The 9,446-nt window shown below is 50.5% G+C and overlaps 1 protein-coding gene across 1 annotated transcript in view; it reads right to left on the bottom strand.

Annotated features, from left to right (window-relative positions):
- Positions 1-7,989, bottom strand: part of FSTL1 (follistatin like 1) — a 13,557-nt gene extending 5,568 nt beyond the window's left edge. The window contains exons 1-5 of the mRNA XM_010162729.2: positions 7,931-7,989; positions 6,744-6,852; positions 5,370-5,499; positions 3,852-3,884; positions 2,105-2,235 (exon numbers count right to left, since the gene is read on the bottom strand). Coding sequence (XP_010161031.2) covers positions 2,105-2,235; positions 3,852-3,884; positions 5,370-5,499; positions 6,744-6,852; positions 7,931-7,989 — 462 coding nt within the window. The remainder of the gene's footprint in view (positions 1-2,104; positions 2,236-3,851; positions 3,885-5,369; positions 5,500-6,743; positions 6,853-7,930) is intronic.
- Positions 7,990-9,446: the final 1,457 nt, after the last annotated feature.

Consider the following 9,446-nt stretch of genomic DNA (forward strand, 5'->3'; position numbering starts at 1 on the left):
CTGCATTGCAGGGAGGGGAAAATGAATTCTGCACACAGGCTGCTGCCGGCTAATTTCTGCTGTGACTTGGGGCAGGTCGCTGTGTCTCCTCACACAGAGCTTCCAGGAATGCTGGAAGAGACAACTGGCTGTTGTTACCTTGGTGTGGTTCAGGACAAACCTGCAGGGCTAGGAGAATTACTCTGCGCCCTGTAGCCTGGGTATAACTGCTCCACTAATGTGTTTCAAAGACTTTGAAGCCTTTCGTCCCGCTATTTCTTGTGAAAGTGGCTGCAGTTCCCTTAATGACCAAGACTCAGCCAAGCTAGTCTTGCCTTTCAATGCTATGATATGCATTTACATGTTCCCCCAGAGACCCTCCAAAATAGAGCAGCTTCCCATTGCTGGCCTCACTCCTCTTGAAATAAAACCCTCCAAGATCAAGGCCAGCCTGATGTACAACCCACACCCCAGTGATCCACACAAGTCAGGCTTCCAGGAGGGAAACATCTTAATGCCACATCTACCAACCTCCTCACCAAGGAGAAAAGGGAAAAGCTTCACGTCATCTTTGTTTCCAGTGTTTATTACCTGCAGGGTAGGAATCAGGGCATTTGCTGGGCGGTGGACCCTGGGGCTGGGCACTCCATGGATGAAAGAAATTCATGTGTGCTTGAACCCATTTACTTTGCTTTGCTTGTATTTGTCCCAGGTTGCTCCAAGCTCTGAATTCTGCTTTAAAAGTATTTCAAAGCTTTAAGTGTTGTTGATATGATGTACTACCATCTGACAGAGAAGGGAATTCCCACTGTGGTCTGAGAAAGGTTACAGCTTTGACAAGGACACTTTCACCCGCTTGTGCCTGGGATCAGTGCTCCAGAAAAAGGGGGACAATAAAGAAAATTGAGGCTGTCTGCCTCTGAGCTGCAGCCACGGGATTTCACCTGTGCCCCGACAGGCACAGGGCTGCCGAGGGTGACTGGGCTGTGTGGTGGCAGGGGAGCAAGCCCGTGGCTGGCTCATGCATTTCAGCAAAGCCCATGGCCTGGGGAAGCTCTGCAAAGGCAGCTGGGGACAGTGAATTTGCAGGGGGAGGGACTGTGCAGCTCCCCTCCGCAGGGTGCTGCAGCTCTGGGGTACTGGCAGGTGCTGGTGGGGATGCCCGAGGCGGTGGGTCAGAAGTGGGTTTCCACAGACGGAGCAGCTTTAACAGCTACAAAGGCAAAGACGGTCTCTGGAGTGTGGGGACCAGTTCCTCTATCTCACCAGGGGGTGCCATTGCCATGGCAAATTTGCTCGCAGTGCTAACTCCTGTCAGGCACCATTAATCTCTCGATGTCAACAGCTTATGATTTAAACACTCTCTCCCTTTCCCCACCTGCTCCTCCAGCTCCATCCTGAATGCTTTGAAGTCTTTATCAGGAGCTGGGCGTGAGGGGGAGGGAGGGACGCAGCAGTGCATGTGGCAGAAGCATGGGAGAAGCGTGTGATCTGCTGGTTACAAAAAGGGGTGGGGATGGGCTGAGGGACAGACTGCCAGGGAGGGGGGAAGAGGAACGGGATTATTGCAGGGCTGGAGATACACTGGTGGCTTCTCTCTCTCTGCAGAGCACTAGGGAACTGACAGCTCTCAGCCATAAGTGAGCCATGCTCCTTACAGGCAAATACTCATATTGAAGCCCCCAAGTGTCCCCTATCCCCATCTCAACATGGCCTTGGACTGTCTGGAACAAAGGATCAGCAGCCTCTGCCCCGGCTTCCTGCTCCTTCTACCTGCATTTCCCACACTTTCACCCACCTTCTCTCCTCTTGCTATCTTTTGTCCTCTGAGATCAGTTCTTCCTTCCCCTGCCACAGGCACACTTGGTCTGCCCTCCTCCTTTTCCCCAGGGCAGGTCAGATCCCCAGGGATGCTCCAGGTCTGGGCTGTCACGTAGCTGTGCCAGTGGCTGCTGCAGGCAGCCCATAACACATCACGCTGTAGGACACACCAAACCTCTCTGGCTCCCAGCTTGTCGGGTCCATCACACACTGGAGCCTCCTGGGTAGGGGCATGGGCAGCTGTTTTGCAGTAACAGGGCAAGAAACGTTCTCTGGTCTCAGAGGCAGCCACTGCTCTACTTGCCTTGAAATACTTGTCCAGGACTTCACTGTAGTTGCTGCCCTTGGAAAACCAACCGTCTGGGATAATCTCAGCTTCCAGCCACTGGATGACACGGCGACGAAGTTCATCCCTGTCTGACTGGTAGCAGACAACTGTAACGGGAGAAGGTGTAGCAGAAGAAAAAGCAAGGATGAGAGAAATGAAGTTGGCAGGGAGACCACAGAGAGACGACTGGAAATAAAAGCCAGCCAGCCCTGATGGAGATGTGCCACTGCCATATCAAAGCAGAGGTGCCATGTGCTGAACGGCGGATGGGCTGTGGGTGACACCATGTGGCAAGGCAAGAAAACAACACTCCTGCCAAAGCTCTTCTGCCTTCCTGTCCCCAAAGCTTGTGGAAGAACAAACCAGAGTGTCTGACTCATCTTGGTGTGAAGAGTCCCCAGACTGAGGGAGGAAGGTGACTGTCAGCGTCTCCAGCCTTCCCCATGCCATGCAGAACAGGCATGTGGCTGTCAGCCCTCAAGTACCAAACCTCTATCCTCTGCAAGGGCAAAGACTGGACTGAACAAGCCTTTCCACCATGCTGTCCCCAAGACTTGAATTTTAGAGCCTGTTATCTCAGGAGTTTTTATTTCATCAAAGCCCTGGCTTGTCCACTCTGATTGGAAATGAGAGGGGGGCAAGTTGGGCTTGTTCACAGTGCTCTCCACAGTCAGAGGTTTCTCTAGGTGGATGTCATGTTGTGTGCTAGTATCAAACCATGCATTTAGAAGCAAAACTGAAAGCCTAGATCTTCTGGCTTCTGTGAGTTGTGACACTTGCCCAGAGGTCAATGGAGCCAGAAGGGGAATCCGTGTGCATTTGTGTCACTTACACACACTAAGGATCTCCTTCTGAATCCAGTGACTACAATCACAACCAGACAGATGAAAAAAAAAAACACACCAACCATAAAAATGTAAGGATTCTGCATGTTTAATTTTGAACTTCCTCAAAACTGCTTTAAGGTGGTGGCCATGCCCTGACATGGTCCTTTCCCTTAAGCTTGTAGGAGGGTTTGCTCTCATCTGTCCTAGGAGGCTGAAGCTGATGATTATAAAGCTCCAGCACTTGGAGGTCAGGTATGGGAAAAAAGTCCCCTGATGAAGCACAGGCCGTGGCACCAAAATCCATAGTCTAAGTACACAAGGCAATGCATAAGGGGAGAAACCAGGCACAAGGAATCAGAGAGACTTGTTGGCTGCTGGGAGAGGTGGTTCAGCTATACCTCCTGAATCCCTTGACAGTGCCCAGATTCATTATAAACTGCTGCCTCTCTGCCCCTGCACCCACCAGTTAATCACTCCTGAAGCAAAGTCTCCTTTCAAGAGTTCTCTTGGAATTGGGGACATGGCTCCACAGTTATTGTGTCTTAGATCCCCAACGAATCCCAATGCAAAAAAGTGTCTCTTCCCTTAGTCTGGGTGATGAGCACAGCCTGTGTCCTGAGGAGTGAACTGGATATCATTGCACCTTGTACATGCTCAGAGTCCCTGAGACATCCCAGCACAGCAAAGAGCCCAGGAAATGTATGAGCTCTGACAGGCTACCTGGAGTAAAGAGCTGGGCAATCGTATTTCAACTGATTTATCAACTCAGACTCTGCTGCAGCCAGTGCAGGGGTATGACTTACACAGAGCTGTGCAACTCCCTCAGCAGACCTTCCTCCCCATCTCTCTTATCCCAGATTCATATAGAGGTCCCAGCCAGAAAGGAGATGGCTTACCTGGACTTGCAGCTGGATTCTCAGACTTCTTCTCTGTTAACGGAAAGACAGAAGAGGACATTTCTGATGTAACATGAAGCAATACAAACCTCTTCCCACCCTGGGTGCCGCTTGGGCGAGAGCAGAGGAACCTGGGAGTCTTTGGAAACACATGAGGGCCACATATATGATCAAGGGAGCGGAACATCTATCACCCTGAGGGGAGACTGAGGACTGGTTAGCCTGAAGAAGAGAAGGCTCAGGAGCAATCTCATCAATGATTATAGATCTGATGGGAGGGAATGAAGAAGACTGAGCCAGACTCTTCTCCGTGGTGTCCAGTGACAGGGCAAGAGGCAGTGAGCACATATTTAAACACATGAAATTCTGTCTGAACATAAGGAAACACTTTTTTACTGTGCAGCTGGTGTGGAGGTAAGTTAAACAGCCCCACTGTTGAGGCAAAATCCTTGCTTCTGAAGTTCTTGAGGTCCCTCATGAACATGGATGGTAGTATGGGCTTTGGGGGTTTATCCTGAGAGTCTGACCTTTCCCCAGCACGCAGACCAAGAGACCTGCCTGTCTGAATCCATGAGCTCAGAGAGAGGCAGGCAGGAACAACAGGTGATGGCTTTAAAGTGGAAGAGGGGAGATTTAGATGAGATATGAGGAAGAAATTGTTTCCTGTGAGGGTGGTGAGACACTGGCACAGGTTGCCCAGAGAAGCTGTGGCTGCCCCCTCCCTGGAAGTGTTCAAGGCCAGGCTGGATGAGGCTTTGAGCAACCTGGTCTAGTGGAAGGTGTCCCTGCTGATGGCAGGGGGGTTGGAACCAGATGAGCTTTAAGGTCCCTTTCAACCCAAACCATTCTATGATTCTATGAGCAAGAAGTTGCCCTGCTCTCCTGAGTGCCCCCCTCCCAGCAACTCAGGGAGACAATAGCTCCAAGATCCCACCGCAGCCAAGGTGTCGGGGTCCTGAGGGCACTAATGAGGGCCTCGATGGCCTTGCCAGCATCACCTAGGGCCTCTATTCACACTCTCTATCCATGAGCCCAGGAGCTTCATTTCAGCTGATGCCTCAGCCCTTCGTCCTTGCCTGGACTTATGTTGTAGGTATGCCTGTCTCCAGCTCTGTTGCAACCATTTCTGTACCTGCAACAGACCCTGTGGATCTAGGCCCTCACCTGGTGATTGTCTTCCCACCTTGATCTCAGACCTGCTGTAGACTGCATCGCTATGGTCTTGTCTGGCAATTACTGGCTGTGCCTGGTCTTGGTTACCATCACCAGAACTGATCCTGACCTGATTTCATGGCTTGACTTCAGGCCTACTTCATTACCACAAATTTGCCTGGTGATCTGGACTCTTGGTTGAACCTGACCATCGTTCCGAGGCTCACCCCATTTACCCCGCTCTGCAACTGCAGGTCAGGGTCCTGGTTGGCAAGACCTCTGCCTTGCCTTGTTATCACACTTGGCTCCTGGCTCTCCCTCCCTTGGAGAGCAGCCAGCTCTCATTGTTCCCTGACACGGGGTTACCTTTACAGTGGCCATCGTAATCCACCTGGATCTTGGAGCCAGTGAGGCAGGCATCACGGTGCAGCTCACAGTGGTTCAGGTATGTCTTGCCATTGCTACCGCACACAGGTCTCTTGTGAGGTTTGCATTGCTGTGGGAGATCCAGAGAAGACAGCATTTTACCTGCCTCTTTGGGACAGCTAGAGGGAAGCAGCTGAGTCCCAGCATGAGCCCAACTCAATAGAAGCTCTTGGCACAGCCCCCTTGGCCCAAAAGGTGCTTGGAGCAGGCTGAACCCACCCATCACCACCTCAGAAAAACCTGCACAGAGAAGACTGTGGTTGCACTTTATCCCAGCCTCCGTCACCACCACCACAACAGGAGCCTTCCTGAAAGCAGAGCACAGCAGAGAAATCAGTGCCCAGCACAATTTCTGAGTGTAAGCCTGCAACTGCTGCGCTGTGTGCCACGAACATGCCTGCCCGGAGGCGTTTCTATGAGTCTCTTCTGAGCACCTCTGCTTGCTCCGCTCTGTCACATCTCTTTTAGACTCTGCTCCACCTTTCTGCAACCAAATGCAGAATAAGCTGTGAGCCACGAGCAAACAGCACAGCGTACAGCAGAGGGAGAGGTCACCAGTGCCACTGTTCAGGCTGTGGGCTTCTTCCTCCTGTCCCTTTCAGTCTGGCCAAGCTTACTCTGAGTGACAGACTCTGTTCCTGCTAACAGAGCATTTCACTCTCCAGTGCCTGGGCTGGCCGTGTCAGGGCTGCAGGCTCCAAGGGAGGTGAGAACAAAGAGCCACATGCCCATTCCCAGGAGCCTGGCAGGAATGGTTTGAAAGCACGAGGCAGAGTGGAGCAGGGAGACACTGTGTCTCTACAGCTGGGAAAGGCTCTTCTAATCATCTCTGGCTCCCTGCTGGATGGAGCTATTCAGCCTCACAGCACTCTACCACAATTATTTCCATTTTACAAAAGCTAATTTTTAGTAAGATGTTTGTAACCTCCTCAAACAAGGCGCCAGTGAGGGCAGGCTGTCTTGGAGCTTGCAGACCACTCCTTAGAGTGCCCTCCAAAGCCAGCTGCCTATCAATCCCCAACTGGGCTTTCCCAACAAAAGACCTCTAGACAAGTCTCCTGTGTGTGCAAAGACCTCAGGCAGTTGTGCGAGTAGCATGGCTGCAAGCCCCAGACAATATCTACCCTACAGGGCTCCTCCCCCACACTACACTGTGAAAGACGCTGCTGTTTGAAGAGCCACTGTGAATTTGCAGCTGCTCCAAAACAGCTGTAGCCTCATCCCATCATGAGATCCTTCCAGCGACCGAGCCCCAGCCGGGGGGTGATGGTGGTGACAGCTGTCCCAGATGCAGCAGCTGCATTTCCCCCCTACCTCAATGCAGAGGCAGGTTGGCTCTCCCTTTTCCGTCACTGTACACTCCCGCCCAGCTCCGCAGAAAACATTGGCACAGATCTTGGATTTGCTCCTTGGCTCTTCCTGCAAGATACAAAGTAAGAGACACAAAATACATCAAGTTACTTGGAAGAGCAGCAACACGGCTTTAAAAAAATAACACACTTGTAGACTGGACCAAAGAGCACGAAAGTGGTAAGGCAGAGAATACAGAACAGGAGAGACATGACTGCAGTAGGTGGGACAGCTCAGACAATAATGGAGCAGACACAAGATTTAGCCCTAGCAATAGAGGGCTTCCTTGAGGTCATTCCCAGAAAATCACCTAGGAGAACTGGAACAAACATGAGCAAGAGAAAGTATAGCATGAATGGCAAGAATAATTAGCTCATGTCAAGGACTGCTGCCTTCAAAATATTTTGCATGGAGGGTAGGGAGCAGAAATGTCTTTGCCTGAGACATTTAAGAAGAAGGTGAACATAACCCTGGAGAAAGGTGTGATACCAAACAGGCAGAAGAAATCACCATCAGGCACCAGATAATGTCACAAAAAAACTTCACAAAACTATGTGACCCGTTATCTTGCCTCCACTGGTCAAGATTAAACACTTCAAAGGAAGAAACATTGTCATAGATAATTATACAGTAACCTTCTCACAGAGAAAATGTCTTCCTGATGCCTGACAGCCAGCAGCTGACTTATGCCCTGCAGCACAATTTATACGCTTTACAATTTTCTCCTAGCACAAGTCACCACAAACATTCTTGTTGTTCACATAACTGTCGATTCCTTCTTTTTGAGTCCCACTGCACTTCCAAACTGGTGACACCTAGCAGGGGAGATTTCCACAGGTTAATCATGTTTTCAATAAACCCACCATTTACTTTTATCAGTTTAATGTCTTTCTTTTTCTTAGACTTTTAAAAGATAAGATGGTTCCAGGGGTTCAGACTCTGGAGACCCTGGTTTAATTCCTTGCTTTGTTATTAATTTCCTTTGTGACTCTCATTTTATCTAACATTTTCCACCCGGTTCAGACTGGCCAACTGCCTCCCTCAAGAGTTTTGTATCAGAGATGGAAGATTGAGGAAGGTAAAATAATCAGTGGGGTAGGTCAATCACATCTGCTGTGACTCTTCTCTCTAACACACAAAGGTTTTTTTACCTTCTCATCTGAGTTTTATTCTCAACCTCTGCTCGTTTGTGGTATCTTTGTACCTCCATCGTATACTTTTGAAAGTAGGTGATCAAAAAGGAGCAGAACTTGCCTGAGGAGCAAACATTATTGACATATACAATGACAAATGCTGAATGCATTTTTTTATCCTGTTGCTTCTTTATCCTAATTTTCTTTTGGTTTTTTGTTTGTTTGCTTTTAAACCACAATTTCACAGTGAGTTGTGGTCTTTACTGAACAGCCCACAGTGGCAGCCAGATCATTTTCTGAATCACCTTGCCCTGGTCTTCAGAGCATTTTGTCTGCTGGCCTGTCACAATCATCAAGCCCAAGAAGGTCTTTTCAAAGCACTGCAGGATTCCCTCCAGTTTTGCACGGTAACAAACACCTTTCCTACTCTCTGCAAATGTTCCTATAGAATCATAGAATTGTTTTGGTTAGATCACCCAAGTCCAACCAAAAAAATCTCACTGCTTATCCTGTAAAATAAAAATATAGTATTCAGACACACCAGTCAGCTCAGAAACGTACACTGTGTCGCAGGCCTGCTCACCGCATGAAGACAGCCTGCTATCCTCCTTCTGCCCCTTTGTCCCCCTTCCACATACTGTTTCTGAGCTATGAGCCACTACCCCTCCTGCTGCACCCACCTCTCCTTAGCTGTCTGCTACTGGAGGGCTGTGGTAAATGATCAAGGCACTTCTGGGGTGGGATGGAGCAACATAAGTGCTTCACCACACAAAGCAACCTCAGACAACTTAGGGTAGGAAAGGAAGAATAACTCCTTTTGCAAAAAGCACAAAGAAAAACCAAATTCTCCCATGCTGGAGTCCAGCTGGGGCAATCCCACACTTAAAACACGCTGTAGGCACCTAAGTGCTGATCTGTTAAAGGGTTTCAAATAACGCGCCCATGCCTTCACCAGGCCAAAGACCAGAACAACAAAAGAACTAGACTCTGTGGCTCTGAACTGCCACCAACAGGTCTGTAATCCAGGTGCCTGGCAATAGATGGCAGTCCTCTGCCTCTCCTTACCCAAGGCCAGGCTGGACTGCCACCAGCAACCTCCCAGCCACTTCCCCCCCGATGATATCCCAACCCCAGCTCTTGGCTCTTGGGCTGGGGGCACTGCTACAGCCACAGCTGGCCTTGGCTGGCATCCGCAGGGACCGAGCTTGGGTTGCAAGACTCCTCTCCCCTCGCCAGCTCGCTGGAAACCAGGCCCACAGCGTGGCTGTCCTGGTCACAGCTCCCTCCCTTGCAGTGCCAGAGCCCAGGAGCCATCCCGCAGCAATCCCACCCAGCTCTTGGCTCTTGGGCTGGGGGCACTGCTACAGCCACAGCTGGCCTTGGCTGGCATCCGCAGGGACCGAGCTTGGGTTGCAAGACTCCTCTCCCCTCGCCAGCTCGCTGGAAACCAGGCCCACAGCGTGGCTGTCCTGGTCACAGCTCCCTCCCTTGCAGTGCCAGAGCCCAGGAGCCATCCCGCAGCAATCCCACTGGG

This window comes from Antrostomus carolinensis, unplaced genomic scaffold (assembly GCF_000700745.2).
Source record: "Antrostomus carolinensis isolate BGI_N321 unplaced genomic scaffold, ASM70074v2 scaffold19282, whole genome shotgun sequence".
Lineage (NCBI taxonomy): Eukaryota > Metazoa > Chordata > Aves > Caprimulgiformes > Caprimulgidae > Antrostomus > Antrostomus carolinensis.